At 45.6% G+C, this 21559-nt stretch overlaps 1 protein-coding gene across 4 annotated transcripts in view; it reads right to left on the reverse strand.

Annotated features, from left to right (window-relative positions):
- Positions 1 to 21559, reverse strand: part of LOC121614714 (zinc finger protein 521-like) — an 89816-nt gene that overhangs the window by 65637 nt on the left and 2620 nt on the right. For 2 of the 4 annotated variants that reach the window (XM_041948731.1, XM_041948729.1), the window contains exons 2-3: positions 16226 to 16282; positions 9170 to 9370 (exon numbers count right to left, since the gene is read on the reverse strand). Coding sequence is in view for 2 of the 4 variants with exons in the window: in XM_041948729.1 (XP_041804663.1) it covers positions 9170 to 9370; positions 16226 to 16282 (258 nt within the window). In the remaining 2 variants the exon portion in view is untranslated. The remainder of the gene's footprint in view (positions 1 to 9169; positions 9371 to 16225; positions 16283 to 21559) is intronic. The other 2 variants (XM_041948732.1, XM_041948730.1) reach the window with 1 other exon arrangement.

Consider the following 21559-nt stretch of genomic DNA (forward strand, 5'->3'; position numbering starts at 1 on the left):
ATCAGACAAGGAGTTCTCCATGATGAAAAGGCTGGGGTGAGTTCAGAACGAGGTTCAAAGTTACTGAGAAGTTACGGTATTCGTTTCTGGATCGTAGGTACTGTATTTTTTAATGCATCCTTTCAAAATTGTTTAAGCCACCTATGTTTTTAATGGGGCTGTATTGTTGATTTGTATGCATCGTCAATAGTATGTATAATCTCAAACTGAAGGTCAAATATACCCACAACTCTCAATTGCGCATAACGTTGTGGGGCCAATATGGAGATGTAGTTTGGACTCTAACCTCCCTCTTTTTTTCCCCCTCATGTTGCATGGCACTGCTGAACAGACCTCAATCTACTTCTGTGGTGGAGATTAGTAATCATCTAGGGTCTTCATATTGATGGCCAGGCTCAGCTTGTTTGCATATTTACTGGCCTCAGAGCCCAGTCGCCTGAGGTGAGAAGCAAATTACATTTCTGCTTACCCCCACGCGCACACCTCTCTCACACTCTTTCGATTTCTATCCCTCGTTTTCTCCTGCGTTTTTTTTTTTTTTTTTTTTACCCCAACCTCGTTTCTCTTAACATGCTGATCAGTCATCTTGCGGTAAGCATCCTTGCCTGCCCCGGTTGCATCCGAATAGCGGTCTCATTTGGCTAACATCATCACAGCGTAATCTTGTTGGAGAGAGCAATCAGTTTACTTTGGAATTAGGTATTCCGTTGGCGGGCCCGCAGAGAGGGAAGGCTCACAGGGTTTAAAGGATGCAAACGAAAGCATGCTCTCCAGAATACAGTCTAGAGCCTGATTGGGTGATAACAACCCACACAGGCTCCATGTGAGAGTAATGAATGGCCAATGGGAGGCCTGAATAATAATGCAATTGGATTAAAATCCAATCACACGATGGTTTTGTATGTTGACTTTGTTTGTGGGGTATGTTCTACAAACCAAGTTCATGATGAGAAAGATGCATCATGGTTGGACTGGGGGCACATCATGTCCTAATATAAAGATTACCACTCTGTTTACTACAGCCCAATCTCTCTTGACTGTCAGCCAGTCCTGCAGGATTTTGTTGATCTGATTTTAGTGTACATGCATCGCATATAGAATGAGCCTGATAAGATGATGAAGTGATGGCAACAGTTGCATGTTCTTTGCCGTCTTAAACCACTGGCTTTGCGTTGAGAATGGCTACCACAGGTGGCGAGTTATTATTTAATCAGGGATTTTAATGTCTCGGTTTATCGCTGAGACGTGTACCAGGCTGGCGCACTCCGCAGCCTGCCGCAGAATCGCTCGCTGGGAGGCCATCTCTGAGGAGAGGCTCTCTGATCAAATCGATTGACTCCTCCAGGATGATCGATCAGCCATGCAGGTTGGAGGTGGAATAGATTAGGTGACCTTTACATTCTCAGCGGTGTTGGACCCACTGCTCTTAACATTAAGAGGACATCTCTGTATTACCTGACAGCATGGCTTTACTGTCAAACCATTACATTCTGCACCGACACACAATGTTCCCTCTGCCAAAGCGTAGTCCAGCTGGTGGCCTTGGAGGCCTTAAACGACACCCATCCTGCCCATAAAACCAAATTTATGAACCCACCTTCCAGTCCGAAAATGGCAATTAGCACTAAGGAACAAATGTGTTACTTCATATGATATTTGAGAATCCCTGTCCTTGTGGGTGGCTGCACTCCCCATATCCTGAAGGAGTGGCTGTTCCACAGAGCCCTATAGCAGCCCCCACCCAAACACTACCCCCTGGCCAACAAAAACAACCCCTGGGAGGGGTAGAGGAGAGGGGGAAATGTTGAGTCGGTGATAGTGTAGCCCCAAAGTTCCTAAACCACAGTGGCTAGCAGGATGCCGTCACAGCTGGCTCTGCTCCTTCCTGTGGGCCCGCTCCACGGAGCTCAGCCTGCTGGGAGACATAAACCTGTCGGACTGGTCACTCTTTCCACCGCCCTCCATCTCCCTCTTTCCTTTCCTCCCATTACTGGCGAATTTGGCAAAAGCCATCTAAGGAAAAAGCCCAATGGGGATCAATGTGCAGTACATTTCCACGCAGACACAAGCAAAATCCTGTGACCTTTTCATTAGGGAGTATGAACATGATTCAAAAGCCAGTAGATGTTTCTTTTAGGTGTCTGCGAATGAGGTACATGCTGACTGTCTGAACTTTTCTTTGTCTCGGTGCCATGTTGCATCCTGCCGACTCCTCATGTAAATTATCGGAGGGAGACATGCCACTGAAAAGCTCTTTGGCATTTGATATGCTAATACGGAGTGTTAATTACAAACCAAGTGTTTGTTCATGTTACGCACTTCACACGATTGTTTATAAAATCAAACCGCGGCGAGTGAACGCTCATTTGCCACATAACACACCAGACACCTGTTAAGGTGCCATGTGATCAAAGGAAATCGGATTACTGGAAAGAAAAGTAGGGGGGAAAAAAAAACCTTCTTAAGGTATTTGCATTTTTAGCACAACAATGTATTTTGTCATTAACATTGTACTCTGTGAATGAAAATGCTAAAATATAAACCAAAACCTTGCACGCCTGATTGTTCTATGCAGATTCAGAGAGAGAGAGAAAAAAAGCATTTGTTAGAAAACCGAGCCCAGAGTGTCCAGAAAGTTTTTAAAATACATTTTTGCCTTTTCTTTGTGCCTAGTTATGTTTCTCTGTATCTGCTTCATCATTATTCTGGTGAGCAGTCCCACGTTTGAAAGAGAAAAAAGAAAATCATTTGAATTCTGGGGACCCAGAGGAGAGTGAGCAAAACCCAGAGGTAAGATCCAAGCTCGCTCTCCGTGCCCTTCCGTTGGCTGCCTACCTGGTAAACATCTCCACAAGCTCCTTGCTTTCAAAACACGTCAACCGGTGCCTATGTACTTTCGACTGGCCGGCCAAGCAGGAATTGAGATTTTATTTGTTTTTTACTTTTTCCTGTCTCTCTTCCGAGCCACCGCACATAACCTGTCTGGCATTAATGATGTTGTTAATAAAATGCGGCTGGTCTGTGGGTGGATTTGCCTGGCAGGCCTGGTGCCTGTCCTTCTCAGAGATAAGCCCACTGCTGGCCTTATCTACCTCCCACAGCCCCACCCAGCAGTGCCGTGCACTGGACACACAACCAGTCAACTCATCACTGGCTAATTACCACCTCTGACTGCCTTACAAAGCAGGCCTGGACTCACATCGCTGCTGCTGCTAAGATTGATTCTCCTCCTACCTTGACTGTGTCTCTCTACACTTCTTTGTCTTTTTCTACCCACCCACCTTTCCCTCTAAACTTCCCCCTTCCTTCTCTGTCCTTTCCATGTCTTAATGCATTCCACTTGTCTCTCCTGGCTAGTTTTGTCCTCTTCGTCTCAGCCAACAGGCTATTTTGAAGAATATCCAGTCAGCACTGTGTTTTATGGCAGCATTTCCCAGCCGTCACTGAGAAGGGAATATGCAACAGCTACGTTGTGGGTGGTCAGGTGAATCCTGTGTCTGCCTTCCAGTGTACGTCCATGCATTTTGAAAAGGACTAATGTCATTTATGTTACAGTTTCTCAGCGAGGGCTTATGCCATTTGTGAGCCGGAGTCAGTTCAGTCTCATAGCTTCAGCAGGGCAGCCGAAGTCACTCGTGCTACAGAGGGAGGGAGCGGTTTCTTTTATTCAATTGTTTTCCACTTCCACGAGCGTGTGCCAAGGGGGAGGAAAGCGCCGGCTTAACACGCTCTGCAATTCAACACGGCCAGACGCAGTCCTATTAAGATTTAATGTGCCATTCTTCTGCTTGTGCCGCTGAAAAAGACTTGCAGGCTGAGGAAGAGAGTGAACAAAGAGCAGGCAGAGCCAGGGCCAGGGAGAGATGAAGAGAGCAAGAGAAACCGAGACAACCGCTCCACGGCCAGGTCTTTGTCACATGACTGAAGTCAGTAGTTTCAAAGGGATGCTACATAGCGGAGGGGGAAATAACAACAGTGTCGTTGATATAGGGTTTTCACTCAGTGCGTGTAGTTCTCGGTGAGTACATGAGATTATCTCTGTCTTGTCCACATGTCATCCCCGCTATTGTGGCTACCTACTTAAGAAAGAGGTCAACTGGATGAAGTCACAGCATGTGTTTAGCCTCTTGGGCGATGAATTATGTGTCGTCTAAAATGCAAAGTGCAAGCACGCAGGTGCTGCGAGGGAGCATGTGTGCGCGCGTGCGCGTTAATACGTGTCTGGATGTGCGTGCGTGTGTGTGTGTGTGCGTGCGCGCGCGTGTGTGTGTGTGTGTGTGTTTGCATGCCTAAGCGGATGACTGATTGAGCAAGCAAATACATGAGAGACAGAGTGTGTTAGACGGAGGGGGATGTGGATATGAGGGCTGCGGTGCTGGCCATTGTCATTTCTGCCTCGAACACACAAGCATAAAAGACAGGCTCCTCTATTCTTATTGTGATTGTTTTTGTGCAGAAAATGCAGTCCTAGTCTGACAAAGACCAATAAATACTTTATACAGTGCATAATGTGTGCTGTGTGAAGCACAAGGGAGAGAGAAAGAGGGCGTCCTCATGAGGGCATATGCTTTGAATTCCTAATGACACTCCTGTTAACGTTACTGGCACTGTCGCACAGAGAGGAAACGCGCAGGGATGCGACGCCATGGAGTCAAACATCTACTTTAATACTCCCTTTCTTTCTCTGCCTTTCTTTCTCTCCCCACCTATTTTTCTTTCTCCCATAGACACATAGAATATTGCCCCCCACACAAACACATAGACACAGGAAAGACTCGAGCCCAATTCTGAGAGCTCACTCTAGCATGAGGTCTCTTTTCAGTGGCTGCGTTGTGCCAGAAGTAGCTATTCTCCCCTGACCGCCTCTCCTCCTTTCAAAGCCTTGTAATCAGTGTGCTGCTCTTTGTACCAGGATGTCGCAAGACGCCCCGGCAAAAACACAGCAGAATTTCTGATGAACGGCAGTAGCTCAGAGTTCGGCTAATCAGGTCTTGCTCATGTCGCTTTCCTCTTATGTGAGCCCTTTTGAAGCAAATAAAGTCTTTGCAGTTTGGCACATTCTTCTTGGCAGCCACAAAGCAGCTGTTGGATCAATACACAAAGTTAGTTGAAAAAAAAAAAAAAAAAAAAAAAAGACTGAGCACAACCAATAGGAGCCTGTTGGAAACAGTTAGTAGAAAACATGGACTGCCAGGAGCCTGTTCATAGTTGAGGGTATTACTGAATGTTTCCATGCTGCTGACCCAAAGACTTGATGTAAATGAATTGGAAATGAACACTTCAAACAAACATGTCGTGGTTCGGAGAGGAAGGGGGAAAACATATATCAGCAGGTTTAAAAAAATGTGTCTGGTTCCCCGTCGCAAACAGAGACTTCATATTAGAAATTTGTCTAAACTATTTCTATCATATTACCATCCTCTGCATTGTGTGTGTGTGTGTGTAAGGGGGGGTCTTATTGTTTTTCACAGAGTATTAATATTTCATTTGTATTTTTCTCATAAATCTGAAATGCATTTTATTGAAGCTGAGTGCATTTTGCAATGTCTACAGGGAAGAAGAAAGGGGAAATCTACATAATATAAATCCATATATGGCCCAGTTATCTCTCTCTCTTTCTCTGTTGCACCCTCTCTGATTGATTCCTTTATCTGAGGGAAGCAGAAGACATGCTCTGTTTGCTCGCGCAGTGGCCGGCAGGAAAACAGAGAAAGACACTTATTAAAAAGGTCATCTCACAGAGGGTTAAAATAGCGGGGCACAGATCTCTCTAAGGGGAGCAGCCATGCCCCTCCTCTAGTGAAGGACACAAGAAAAGGTGTTGCTCAAGGGAGCTGGACCCGTAATGAAAGAATGGCCACCAGGCTGACAGCCCATGTGTGCGCTGGGCTATTCAAATACCTTCAGAGACGCGGAATTGGAGAACTGACAGGGAAAGGTTGCGTGAAAATGCAATCTTCTGAATTAAAGTCTGAGCTGGATGTGTTATTTTTATTTACAGTGTGGGCTAGCTAGTAAACACGAGTTGAAATGAGCCGAGGAGCAAGGTATCTCTTTGGCGAGCAGGCCTGATGCCATGTTTCCTTGCCTGCCGCTGCAATCTCATATCTAGCATATGAACATGTCTTGTGCCAACTGAGAACAAAAGTCAAACTACAGACACTGTTTCTCTTTCGCCATGAAGGATCAGTAACAATACAAGGCTGCGCAGACAATGCCGTGAGACAGGGAGACAAAGCATTTGTGAAGTGTTTTTGGAAAGGCCTATGGAATAGCAGTGCCTTCAGCCTCCTGTCTCCTCCCCAGGGCAGCCTAAAGCCCTGTCGGCAGGATGCTGATCCCCACACGGAAACCTGATCCGCAGCCATCCTGGAGCCGGAGGGGGGACGGGGGAGCGCTCTCCCCCCGTGGAGCCCCTCCACTTCTGCTCCAGAGTTAAAGGGGTGCTCTGGGGGAACATTCTTCTAGCCCTGCCCCAGCCAGCCTCCACTCTCAACTCTCCAGAGGAGCATTCTTCCAGCCCTGCCCTAGCCTTCACTGGGATCTCCTGGGGAGCATTCCTGAAGCCCTGCCCCAGCCCAAGACGGGCTCCCTGGGGACGCATTCCTTCAGCACTCTCTCTCTCTCTTCCTCTCTCCCCATCTCCCTCCTTCTCCCTCGCTCCCTTTCTCAGACTCTCGCCTTCCTCCGCAGTCCAGCATTAGCGCGATCAATAGCACCGATCGCATCAGGGACACGAGGCAATCCATACCCATGCGCTCCCTTAGCGCACTGCAGTGGTCACGGCTTAAGTGCACGGAAAGGTGTTATACCTCTGCCAGACGGGGGGGAGACAATGGCCGCCATTGATCGCGGTGACATGTAACATCTTTCTCTTTCTCTCCGTCGGTCGGGCGTGGTCGACATGCAGCTAGAATCTGTTTAGACTTCATTTAGCCTGTTTTGTCTCACTCCCGTTGTGAAACCTGTGTTTTGCTGTAGAGCACAGACGAATAACGAGGCCCAGAATAAACAGGTGAGGTAGTGGGTGTAGACGGGCATGTCTGGTTCTGGTAATACAGGCTTGTGGGACATCAGCTGGGGGAAAAGGAGCTGAGTTCTGTCAGCGAACAGAAAGCAAATCTCCATATGTGGATTGGTTCCAGTCAAGCTCCGCAATTTGTTTACCAAAAATAAAACATTTGAAATTGTAAAAATGGAGGGTTTAGCAGGTGCTGGTGGTTGATTAGAAAATGGTTCTAATAAAGGATCCATCTGTGAGTAGAGACTTGATGTAAGGCAGATTAATTGGTCATGGATGTCTACATAATGCCACATAGGAAATCTCCTCCCATATTCCAGCGAATACACAAACACACACACACGCACGCACACATCAGAAGTACTTAGTATGCCATCTAGAAGTTTCTTTTCTCCCACTGTGTTTGAATACTAATAGAGTGTTTCTGCACAATCACAATACCCTAATGGCAATTAGATTCTTTTGTTTGGTTTCCACGGGGGCTCTTATCCAAACTGTGTTTTTTTTTTCATCATTGAGCAATTAAGAGTTATTTGTCCGTAAGATTGACATTTTTAAAAGCCAGCCTTAATTATAGGAAAAATATGGCTGAGTCAGTCATGACCACATTACAGTGGTGCTGAACATAAAAGGCCTGAATCAAACACACATCCATTCCAACATTACAGACTATTTCCAAAATATTACACCGCCAAATATGTATAATTAAACGATTGTCGTAATTCAATCAGACCTAGGTTCCCCAAACAGACTGTCCGCCAATCTGCGTTGGTCTGATAGAATTGGGTGTTACATTGAAAAAAGGGTGACAGAAGATTCTGCATTTAGTTTCCGCGAACCAATGAACGCTTCTGTTGGGTGACAGTAATGCCAAAGTGAACAGTACGCTGATTTTCACACCTTCAGTCGACTGAGCGTCACTTTGAATTTGCGCACGCACGAGCGCACCAGAGGCACACGTACATGCAAACAGGCATGCCTGCATGTGCAAAGTCACTCCGACGATGAACATGCATGCATTTCTGCTTAAATTAACACCAAATATGTGCATTCTGTCATGCCCCCTGCATGACAGGATGCACATATGCATGCTTACATACACACACGTACACACACACCCACACTAACAAACAGAAAACGTGGTTTGGGAGACTGGCTTACAGTTAATGGAAAATCTTTGTAAAACTCGTGGGATATCTACCCTATAATTTGTGGTTTGCTGATTGTGGGTTGCAAAATATGAAATCAAACTCTGCTTGAATGTAAACAGAGCAGAGGCTACACTCGCTTTCTCTCGAGCGGTGCTTTGGATTCGCTTTGAAATGATAAACGGCAGCTTCTGCGCTACATCAGAAGCACCATCGTCACATTTTGGCCCGTTCGTGTTCTGCTTCTGAACGAGATAAGAAGAGACGCGGCCTGAGCCCAAACGTTGGGAAATGTGTGTCAGATGGCATTTTCTCAACGCAGGCCCATCAGGACGAGTAAAGGAGGACAGCAAGTCCAGGAGAAACACATGGAAACCTTCAGTTCACATCATTAGTTCTGTCTGCCACCTTGTCAGGGTATTTATAGCCCTATTCATCCATCAACAGGTCAATGACACAGTCTGCCAATGGCATCCTTCTCTTTCAGTCCCACTACGTATTACTACTGCAGCTAGCTAGCACTGGGACCAGCTGAGGGACTTTCCTGGAGCAAGGATCTGTTTCCAGTTGGTGGTCTGGTTACTGTGGGACCTCGTAGCTGCATGGTGCACTCTAGTGAAATGTTAGAATTAGTATAGAGCTGTATAAAATGTTACACTGAAACAGGCAAGGACACAATGCACATACTATAAATACACATACTGTAGCCTACAGTGATCTGTTATAAGGACACATGGAGGCCTGTTTGTATGTCACGCCTGTAGATATTGATGTACAGCATATATAAATAATGTGCAGTGTGTGTGAGGCCTGTGTGTGTCTGTGTTGTTGGATATCTACCAAGGAAGCTGGTAGTCTGGTGTTGTGCTCCCCTTGGTGTAGTGTACTAACACACATAGTGTGGCATATTCTCTGGTGAAGACACAGAGCGAGAGTGGGAGTGGGAGAAGAGCTGAGTGGCAGAGTGGAGGGGAGGCTCGGTGGGCTGAACGTTGTTTACCTGTCAGCTGGCATTGATTAATCTTGTGTTCGGTGAGATCGCTCAGCGACTCGAACACCTGCCGGCAGCTGTCGCAGCTGTGCAGCGCGGGCTCCTCGTCCTCCTCCTCTCCCTCCTCTCCTTCCTCTGGAGAGAGCAGCCTCTTCCTCAGACGCCCGGTCTCACCATCCTCCGCCGCCCTCTCGAGGGCGCACTCTGGATCTGCCGAGCCACAGGAAATGACAGCACCACATAGTCAGAGGGGTGACCCACACAGTGAGGCACTACAGCTTCCTCTGGGTGACAATAAAATGGATTTCTAGACTCTGGATTTAATAAAAACAATAATAAAAGCTGTAATAAAAATGCAGGTTCAATTTGGGCCTCTGTAACTCAACCACTCATGCCATAACAGAACTGTTGGGCAGGTGAGGGTGAGAGATATACAGGCACACACAGACAAGGTGGCACAACACTCACACACACAAATCTAACACACACACACACACACCTCTGTTATTAGAAATGGTTTTACGTTGTGTTTGCCCTGCTTCACCCAAGCAAAACTTCAGTATATGAAACTAGACTGATGGGAATATGTGTAGTTAATAAATCCTGGATTGCAGTTTTGGCTCGACCAAAGAAATATGAAATTCCACCAGTGAGCGCTGAATTGCATCAGTCAGCGTCTATCCAAGGAGACAGACCTCGCCATATTATCCAGACATCTAGGCCAGAATTGTGGATGTATGGAGCGGAGCACAGTAAGACACACAAAACTGAGATTGGTGTGTGTTCGGCTGTCGTCACGACACACTTCCCTAAATTATTCAGCCTTGCTCGCAGGCAGCCGCGGGTCGCGCACATCAATATTCTTCAATCCATCTGCAGTTTTGTCTCTTGTTGGCTTTGTGCTGCAGCAGTGCCAGGGGTGGGCGACTGACTACCCTGAACCTGGACTAGGAATCATCTTTCAAAACGGCGGTCTAATCTGAAGCCGCTCACGTGCCGCTGGAATATTCGGACGACAAATCAAACCGCCCGCTCGCAGCGAACCGCAAACATCTCGGCTCGGAACAGAGTAAAGCGAATCTGGCTTGCAACAGCATCTTATAAATAGGCAGCATGGCCTGCAGCCCTCTCTCTCCCCCGCTGTGACCATTACACTTCACAATAAGACTGATTAAAAAGCCATACTTACAATCAAACAATCATGTCACCCTGGTTAAGGCTTTGTGGGGGAGAAGAGCCCTTGCACTACACTGGCAGCCATTTTAAGCCCCACCGATGTGTTCCTCAGCTTGTCCTAAAACTCCGGAGGGGAGCGTTAGGAGGAAGCCTGTTTTTTTCGCCTAGCACACAGTTAACAGCGCCTGAGGACAAAGGAGTGTGTGGCACCGATGTGTGCAGGTGTGGGTGTATATGCATACACCGGGCGTACGTGCACATGGGCGGCCATTTTAAGTCCTCCTTCTGTAGGGTGCTCTGTGTAATTCCTTGAGGAAAGGCGTTCCAGAACTCATCAAGGCCACCCAGGATTTTTCCTTTCCCCCTCTTGCGCCACGTATTGATGTAACATCACACCCTCTATTGTCCTTCCCTCTTGGCGACTGAGGCTCTCGGAACATGCCCTCTAAAAATATCAGCTCTGTGGTCCCTGGTGGGACCATGCAGAACAGAACAGAAGGTGTTTCAAGAAAATGAAAATCCCAACCCAATCCTCACAGATGCAGGCCTTTCTTGCTCTGGGGGAAACACTTCTGACTGAGGCCAAAAGCCACACAATATAGACTTATGATTCATCCACACACAGAGACACAGAATTCACAATATGCGCTGCAATGTGAACACTTCACGTCTTTTTTTACAGGGCGCCTGTGGAGGAGGTTAAGACTTCGATGTTTTTTTTTTCTAACGGCCTTTATGAATCATTAATTTCTCTAATATTACAGCTCAGTCCTGTCAGAGACAACAACTGATGGCTACATTTAAGCATTTTATGTTTTAACTGACAGAAGAAATGCATTTCTCGGTGCAGCATGCGGCTGCGTTCCACTCTGCCGTTCGTATCAAGATGACATTCTCACGTTGTTTCGAGGGCGATAGATCAATGGTAACGACCGAAGGAAAAAAAAGAGTTCAGAGAAACTGAGACATTAAAACCCAGGGAGGTTTATGCATGTGCGGGTTTGAGCTTCGCTCCCTTGTTTTCGCTTGCTTCGAGTGACAAGTTTCAGCTGCAACTTCCAGCGAATCCAAGCTGGGTCAGTGCTCTTGGTCAAGCTGAGTGACCTCCGGTGCACCACTGCGATGCGGCGCTGGAAGTGTAAACTGCTACATGTTTGGGGGAGGGGGGTGGTGGTCCGGGGAGCGGGGGAGGTGGGGCCTTGACACGGCAAGGTCACGTCCAACCCTGGGATTAAAGAGCCGCGTCAATACTGAGGTTCTTGTGCCTCTGGGCCTCATACAGTAATCCATCAGATCAGGACATCCTCTTCTACCAGTCTCCACAGGCTGGACAGCAGATCGATACCGGCATGCTCGGAAATCCTGACAATCACGTGTGGAATATGAGGCGAAGCTGCGTGGCATATTGAGAATTTTTCATCACGCCCTTGTTAATTTTGATAATCATCTTGACAACTCTGGCATAGAAGGTGAAGACAAGAGGGAAGCTACATTGACTGCTGATCCATATTCTGGTAAGGTCAGCTCGAAGCAAGACGATCGGCGCTCGGACCGGGAAATTATTCATACGGGGAATATAATGAAGATCTGACTGAAAGATTTTTAAGGATGAATTTTCAGTCTTTATGGTACTAAAAGCACATTAGCACCGTACTAATAAAAAGTGGAGATCTGAATGATGATTGACACCTTCAGAGCCATGTAATATTTGTCTGAATCCGAGTCCATCCATCACACACACTCTTGTCTCTTATGGCGCCAAGTGACATTTATCATGCCACAACTTTCATCTTGTGAGTTGAAGAGTCCCCTGGACCCCCCACCCTTATATTATTGAATATTTCTGCTCTTAAATATTTATAACCTTTTAATTGATATTCTTTTTCTCTGCTCCATTAGCCCCACCAGGGACCCGTGGTCCCTAGCAGGGAAGCCCACGCTCGCGCCCCCCCCCCCCCCACTGTCTGGCCCACACACTGAGACAGGTGGAGATGCTGACCATGGGGGGAGGAGGAAGGGCAGGAATGCACAGGAATTCTCAAAGGGGAGAAAAATGAAACGGCAAAGTGACAAGTCTGGCCAAGCAGCGAAGGCAGAACTCAGCAGAATCCTGATCTGAAAAGTTAACTCTCACCATGAACCCTGCTTCTTAACCACACTGGAGATTTTATGTCTAACCCCAGTTTAAAGATTAAATAAAATATAGAGCGCCTAGAACAAGGACAAGTTGTTGTTGGGTACAAAGCAATTTTTGAAATGCAACATGTGATGGATGACAGTGTTTTATACTGAAATTCATTCAAATGCAGCCCCAAAACACTGAGCAGGAGAAGTGTGAAATCACTGAGGGCTATGCTCTTACTTGCCTGTAGATACAGCATGTCTAGCTCCATCAGGGTCTAGCCTGAGTCTTCCTCTATGCTATAAAAGACCTTGGTGTCGAAAACATCATTACCAGCTCACCCATCTCCTCATTTCCCCATCATTTCCCAGAGATCCTGATCCTATGATGCCCCCTCCCCTGCAACCCACCCTACAACCACCCACCCCCAAGTTCGAATTAAGAATTTATTTTAACCAGCGAGCAGCTTCTGTCGACACATGTCGGCGGGCCTGATCAAAGGTGAGTGCGCTCCTTTATCAGAGTGAGGGAGGCTGTCAGAAATAGGAGGACATTAAGATTGAATAACCTTCACACGGTTGCCGGCACCTCATTATTTAAAAATCTAAAACTTTTGCCGAGCACTCGCCATATATAGGTCACACTACATTCTAATGCCACATGTGCCTCCGAGTGTATCCTCCTCTGTGTGGATGGGATTTGGGGCTCTCCACTTAGACCATCACATCCACTGATCCCCCATCATTAAAGAATGTCATGATCCGACGACGAGGCTGTGCGCTTGACACTTGCCAGATTGTTAACGATCGTCAAGAATTTGCATGGAGGGAGCCTGTGTTCATATGGTCGGCGTGTGCAATTTGATTTATCTGCCTCAAGTCCCCAAGATTCATATTAAGGACTAATTGCTGTTTAATATTTTGATGCATGATGCATTGAAATTTGGAAGTAGATTAGCAGAGGTGTTTGTCAAAAGTCCTCCCTCTTAGACCGCTAAACACATTACGAGCTCAAAGTGATGCGCCGGCAGAAAATGTTTCCCACCCTGTTATACGTTCCGCGCACACACGTACACACACAAAAAAACAAACAAACATGCCGTATATTTATGAAAATTTTATCATGCGTGCTGAGATAAGGATACAAGCAGCACAGAGAGAGAAAAGGTGCCAAACAATTATAGGAGGAGTGAGAAGGAACACAGAGTGCACTACATGAAGGAAGCAGCGTGTGTAATCACAGGTATACAGACGGCATCAACTGCCATTAAAATCTCTGCACCAGAAAAAGATATGAGCGCACAAAGAAGAATGGAAATCAAAGCAGCTGAATGAGAAACAACATTTGAACACACCAAATGCTCTCTTTCTCTCCCTCACCCTGTCTCACTTGCTCTCTCGCAGGGAGTGATAATATTGAACGGAGCGCCTTGCTATGCCATTAGTGCAGTAAAACATCAAAGGAAATGAATAATAGAGAATATGATTTTCTGAAGTGGTGGAGTGAAAGAGTCCTTTTCCTCTTCCTGCTGTAGTGAGCCCTGCAGTACATTGATCTGTGGGCAGCCTCAACCTCAGCCAGAGCTGAGTCTCAGACGCCGCACCGCTACGCCACGCTACTTCTTCACTACGGCACCTTGCCACCCAGACGCCCCTTCAGATCTCTATAACCCTCCTGTTTGCCTCAGTCCACTCCGCTTTGACAGAGCTGACACCTTCTACCAAAAAAAAAACAAAAAAAAAAACAGCCTCGGTCTGACATAGCCGAGAGCGAAAAAGAAAGAAAGGAAAAAGAAAGGGATGTATATATAAGAGAGAAGAAAAAGCGCGGAGCATGTGGTTATAATTACACACAGGCAGCACAGTGGTAAAGCCAAGCTGCAGATCTTAAGCCTGCTCGACACTCTGTGTAAAAAAGCGCACTGCCTCATTAAATCTCAGATATCATACTGTTCCTGCCCCTCTATACTATGCATAATACTGTCTATCTTTTAGAGGGCCCCTTTTGTTAGCATTTCTCCTTTGCCTTTGCCACATATCAAACATGAATGAGAAACAGGATGCAGGGTCTGCAGAACGCTTGCAGAGTCACAGAAGAGCACGACTGGGGGTCTACTTATGAGGCAGATCTTGACACCATGTCTGATTAAGCCCTTAGCATGTCAGGAGTCTAATGGCTATTGTGGCCGTGTCTGTCAAAGTGGCAAATGCATGAAAAGCAGGTAAGCTTTTCCACTGCGTTTAAATTTGACATTAAAAAGAGCTTGTTTGGGCCATGACCGACCGTAAGGATGAATCACTGCCGCCACGATAAAGACAGAAGCGGCGGTGAGGCGCTTTTTGAAGTTGGAGAAATCGCAGGGAGAAACCTCCCGGCGTCGTAAAAGTTCGCCGCCGCAAACAACGATTTCTCCCACTGGCCATTTCTTCATGCTGCATCCTGAGAGGGGGTTAAAAAATAAGTCAGTCAGACGAAGTCAAATGAGGAAAGTGAGAAATTAATTTGTGCGCCCTCCTGATTTCTCCACAGGCAGACATCGATCATGTGGCGGCTGTCTCCCCTCACTCTGGAGATAGAGCTGGTGGAGGGACGGGGAGAGGGGAGATTCGTGTGTCTGAGGGGGTCGTTGTAATCAGGCACACTCATTAGCTCTACTTTGGCTCTGGATGACAGGAGGTCTCTGAGGCAAGTCTGCCTTTTATGCCCAGTCGTTCATCCCTTGAGCTGGGGTTAGAGGGGCTAAGGAGGCAGTTTCTTTCCACAGAACCACCCACCAATAGTCATCAATACACATTAACGCAGCAGCAGATAGATACTGCTCTGCTTTTTCCGGACCCGATCACAAATGATACAAAACGTTACAAAAATACAAAATCTGATCTATCCCACACTAAGGGGTTAATCTGAAACACATGTGAGGGGATGATTGATAGCGCCAAAGGTCAGAAATGGCGCTCTCTGCGCTGCAAGATGTCTGAGGCATTGGCCTGCTTCTGTTTGCTGCAACTCAAGACTCTCAAATCTACCTCTGAATACCTTCTAGACGCTAAAGCGTAGGTTTGCAGAGAGATTGCAAACAAAAAACTGAAACAATAACGCTCTAGTCTTGAAGAGCTGAGAAAAGCCAGGATCTATTGTATCTGTATTTTACACAGGAGGACTCAGAAGGCTATGGGTAAATGCTGGACTAATGTGGCAGCCTAGGAGTACCCAGGGTCCCCAGCCTGCTGGGCAAAACCATCCATATCGGGTTTAAAATAACCACGCCTGAGACTTAACCTTTACCAGAGACAAATGAAATGAAAATATACAGTGTGGTGCATCAGGAGCAGGCTTCATTCATAGGGGGCTTTCTGCTAGCCTGACCTGAATTACCGCTCTGTTCCTGGAGGGCCACTGTGAATGGCACGCGTGGAGACAGGACACATTCATCTGGGTAGCTCTATTCTACATCATACAGAGGGTTGGGAAACAAAGAGTGTAAAAAAAAAATGGCAGGAACACACAGAAACACAAGGACGGCTTTAAGCACACCTGCATGTATGCATGCACACAAACACACAAACAAAGAAAAGGAGCGCCACCGCTCTGCCCGTCTCTTACAAAAACACATGCGGCCATGCAGTTTACAGTATGAAAACCTCAAAAACAGGAAGTACATACTTCATATCGTTCTGAACCCAACAAAGATTTTACACACACACACACACAGAGACACATGATCCACTTTCCAGCCGAAAATGATGAAATATGAAATGGAGCATTACCGCTTGGAATGGCAGTCTGCCCAGGACTGTGCTGGTCCTCTGTCACATTGTCTTCTACTGCCAGAAAAAGGGAAAAGGGAGAAAAAGAGGGAAAGAAACAGTTAACAGTGAAAAACAAGTTAGACACATTGAGATTTCCTTCTTTTTTATTATTTACTATTGAGATTTTCTGCATGGAAACTCCAAGAGATTTCAACAGCTTTCGACAGCTCAACCTGTGGTTTGGGAATCCACACAAGCCTTTCATATGTATGAGGTTTGGCAACAAGGCAAACAACCACCCACGTAAATAACATATTGGACTGGGTAATGACTTGATGAATTATGAAGGTCTCCCATGAAACGTCCTCCCAACATCAACAGTGACCAAGTAAAAAACACCTTGATGACTGCATTAGTGAGAAGCTTGTATATTGCCTTGGTTAGTTAAATTAGGTGGGTATCAAAAGGAAGATTTGTAGGTTCCAGAATAAATACGAGCCTTTCTAAAGCTGACAGCGATCCAAGCTTAAACGCAAAGCAAACTTACGTTTATGAAATGTACGTTCACACTATGTGTCGTAACAGCCGAGGCAGCTGCAAAAAGTGCTTTTGCTCTTTAACAGGATGGCTGACAAAATAGTGACGGCTTGATCGCCACTCAAATTTGCTCATTAGGCGCATGGCAACTAAACCACTTTTGACTTTTTGACAACGGCACTGGCCTTGAAAAACACGACTTCTGTTTGGTAAAAGGTAGGAACCTTTTACATCCGAGCCTTTTTGGAACTGGTGAGAGTTCCTTGTGGCATGTCAAGTACAAGAAATGAAATGGATTTTAACAGCGGGAAGAGAACAAAAGAGTCTCCCACCTGTTCCATGTAAAATGAGGGTCTCACTGAGGACTTCTTACGCCTCTGCGTTCCACCCCTGCAGTTGAAATGCATTCTCCATTATGTCTTTTCTTTCTAGCCTTTCATTTTCCTGGGCAAAGAGGAAGGGGGGAGTCTGACAGGACCTCCCAGTAGGGGAGTGTGGCAGCGACTGCCAAAGCAGAAACTGGCGCACTTTTAAAATCGCACAAAATATCCTGTACTTTGCATAATTAAGGCAGGATCCTATGGTGGCAGAAGCCTTTCCCTCAGGGGAGCACGAGTCAGTGTCAAGCAGGGTGTCAAACCTCAGTGAAAAATGAAGAGGAAAGTGTCGAGCTGTTTCTTATGAAGATGGCAAACGACGGAGCAACGACGTTTGGCTGTCGGGCCTTGTCCAGCCAAAACTGTATGCCCAAGGAATTCCTGCGAGGAGCTTTTAATCAAATTAACCTTTGCAAAGAAATGCAACGGTTCACTCAAATACGAAGAAGTCTGATCGGAAATATTTCCCTTAGTAACAATTTCAGTTGACGCACACAGGAAATATGCTAAACAAATGGTCACGGGTCTGGCAATTAATTAGCTAAATCAATTAAAAGTGATGGAATAGACAGTTGGACACCATGGAGGTATATCCCTCTGAGCCACCAAAGAGGACTGCAGCAGCCAACACAGAAACCTTGTCCTGTTAAAGGAGGCCTTAGTGGCTGACGCCCTGAGAGTTTAATGAGTTTCTCCAGCACTGTTGAGCGCCTTGCATCTAGGATCATTTAAATGGGCTAGGGATAGGGGGTCCTAATAAATCCCCCATGGTTCTATCAGAGATTGGTGGTGGGAGCTGGAGGTTTTGTTTTGATCACCGTCCCTGTTGGTGAGATGTGGGAGTTCAGGCAGAAAATTCTATTTTACAATGCTATAAGAACTTAAATATTACGGCAGTTTGCGATGATTTGTCACCACTGTGAACTTATTAAAAGTTTTGTCATTGAAAGTAAACAACTTCCATCACGGTGCAAATTCTTTTCTCGTTTGCACCTGTCTGCTGGATAATTAATGGCTGGCTAGGAGCGATCATGGAGGGTGAGCTGTCAAGCAAACTCCTGTGATGTTTCTTACTGGCTGGACATTTGATCAACAATCAGAACGCAGAACAAATACAAGTAGCTGGACACTTTTAATTAATACACTCTAAAGCTCATGATCGCCTCATAATGACTGCAACTTCAATTGAATGAAACTCAGTCCACATTGTTGTTAATTCACCACTGCTATCAGTTAATTAATGTTTGACAAGGTACAGTGTATCACTCAGCCAGTGACAAACTGTAATCATGCTGCTAGGTTTTGTTGATACAATACCAAACACACATGGGACCATTTCAGCACTGCTCCTTTGATTTTCAAAACGCGGAGCAGGAAAAACATAATCCCACAACAAGTGGCACCGCATTAAAGGCCACTAATTAACACACCGGCCGCACACAAAAGTGGACGTAGAGTAACTGTTATTATATTCAGAGTGACAATCCCCAAGACAGGACATTTCCTTTTAAGGGACGAATTAATTTTCCGCAGATTGGGGAGCAAAACAAGACGTGAGGTCAAAAACAAAAATACAAAACAAAAGCAGATTGATCACCGCGTGCACAGCCCGCGATGCATCGCGCCCGCACAAAACTATTGATTGACTATGATTTAGCAGACATAAATAAGCAAAACACAGCAAACTCTCAGCAGCTTGGACTTCTCCTAATCCATCCAATGAATTCCTGTTGCGTAAGAGAGTGTGTTGTATGCGCACAAACGCCTGTGTTTAAATGTACATTTTTGCGCTTTTGCTTGAGGAGTGCCACGTACTGCTGCGTGCATGCTTGTGTGCATGAGCATCTCGCAGCATTTCTCAGGCATTTAAAAAAAATAAAAAAAGCCCTGAGTGTGTTCCTGGATATGCGTGACTCATCTGCTTGGTTACAGCCAGCTTGGACGATACAGTGCCGAACACAATGGCTGTGTAATCCGCCCTGACTGACCGGGAAGGAGACGCTCGCCACAGGGACTACAACTCAATTTAGCTCGGGTCAAGAGGTCAACCCTCCTCAATTAGGGCTGGGAAGGGAGGGAGGAGGACACACACTGCACATGAATAACTTTCTTAATGAGCATTATTTGAACTGGTGATTAGTGTCATAAATAATTTGCAATAGAGGAGCATGTTAATCACGTTGCATAATATTTATAATCCTTCATATATTGCCACGTACTGTAAGCAACTCATAAGAGCACTTATTCAAAAAAAAAATAAATAACGATCTCCACTAGTAGCAATAAAAAGAAACGTCATGAATCAATAATCTCATGATGCAATTATTGCAAATTTAGCTTCCTGAAAATCCTGACGCCATTCGTACAGGAAAATGAGATAGATGCAAATAGGGCGAGCGACGTATCGTTTGCAGCAGTGCTGGAAATCAATCACTGTCTCTGAATCAGAACTCCTTCTCCATGTGGCAGACAATCCATGACAACAAGAGAGACACATGCCATGGAGTAAGAAGAGATATCGGCCAGCTCCCGCGACACCCAGTCCAACACACAGAGCCGCATGTCAAGAGCACTGACAGCCGTGCTAATGGGATTTTTCCACGGCTCCATCATAATTTCCTTAATGATAATACTAACCATATTTTTGTGTCACATTAGAAAAGTGTTAATGGGTGTTATGCCACAGATCATTAATTGTGAACAGACTGGAATACTGCAGCTTCCTATAAACTAAGAATGACGCAACTGTTAATAGACATTTTAACAGGGAAGGAAAAATAAGGCAGAGCGGAACAGAGATTCAAATTAAGAGGAGGCCTTTCTTTCATTTAAACATACCGACTGCAGTGCGTATCTGAAATAAAGGGCCGGATGAGTTTTTGAGTAGTTCCTCTGACAAAAAAACGCTCAGGCTTAAAAGTGGCATCACACTTTTTTTTTTTTTTTTTTAGTTACACAGGCCTGCGCTTGTGAGGAGTGACAAGGGGAGTGGTTATGCACCTCTGGACATAATGGCCAAGTTTCTTTTCTTCAAAAAGAAAAGCTTCAAAATATGACAAATGTGTGTTTCGAAAAAAAAAATCTGGTCTATTTGAGGTTTTCTTGGTTGGTCAAATTTCAGCAGCAGTTTTATTCACACTTCCTTGACATGAAGGGGAAATAAAATCTTATCTTTTCATGTCTGAGGAATTTTAACTTTAAACAGACTATAATATTAACTTTATTTTTAATAGCCCTTCACAGAGTTCACAAATCATCTTGTTCTGTGGGCTTTACATTTAAAATCATATTTCCTTTCATGTACAGCCCAGCAGAGCTCCAGAGTTCACTCATGTGACGGCAAATTACAGCTCCTCAAAAGCATCAAATATTTAAGGTGTACATGACACAGCGCTGATTTCATGACAACCGCTATACTTAAAGTAAATGGCGCAGAAAATATATTTATATATGCGGATGACAGACCGGGAAACTTCCAGCTCGGCCAATAAACACATCAGGGCTGAGGCTTGAGAGTGTCATTTGTGCTCCAAATGAAAATATCAACCCAGCCTCACATTATTCAGGAAGTGCTGTAGGACAGGCAACGTGGCAGTCATCACACGCTACATGCAGGATTTGGAGTGAGATCCTCCTTCCTCGCTGCTCACCACTGACTGAGGCAATGTGCTGACCCAAAGCCTCTGCACATCAAAACAAAATTACAATGTGCCTACAGTCGAGAAATGTAGAAGGCTCAGGATTGAGTAAATGTCAGTGGCTAGGGTGAAGTGTTTGCATATAAGCGAATGATGTATGGTCTCGTCCTGTGCCATTTATTCCCCCAAGCAATAACGTAGCCGGATCTGTCTCTCAGACTTAATTGAAACGGGACTTGTAATGTTGCCCTTTTCCTCGTTGGGACCAAAAACATAACCTCTGACTCCCACAAGCAGCCAATACTGAGGAAGCGTGTGTGTGTGTGTGTGTTGGGATACACAAGGGGGAAAAAAAGAGTGCCAACTGTCACAGCATTATTTTATCATCTCCACGTCCATACTATCCATACCAGTCCCTAAAACGCTGCGCTTGATGCCCGTTCCGCCTTCCCTCCACGTACCATCGGCACCCCTGTTTATTTTCCCTCCCGCAGAACAAAGTGTTCTTTCTGCGCAAAAAAAAGCACCGTCCACATTGACCAGTGCCTCAAGTCAGCAGAAGACAACCTATAAAAGTGAAACCTGAACTCTGCTGCAACCGCAGCCTGTTTGTGTAAACGCACAGGCTCGCACACATGCGTGGAGCCACATATAAAGATGTGGTGACACAAATATAGAGATGCCACTTTTGTGTTAACAGCATGCATAAAAAAAAAAGTCTGCAAATAAAAATGATAATTCCTGTCGTATACAAGCAATAGTGAGGAGTGCAGTGTCAGGCAACTATTTTAAAAAATGAC

This window comes from Chelmon rostratus, chromosome 12 (genome assembly GCF_017976325.1).
Source record: "Chelmon rostratus isolate fCheRos1 chromosome 12, fCheRos1.pri, whole genome shotgun sequence".
Lineage (NCBI taxonomy): Eukaryota > Metazoa > Chordata > Actinopteri > Chaetodontiformes > Chaetodontidae > Chelmon > Chelmon rostratus.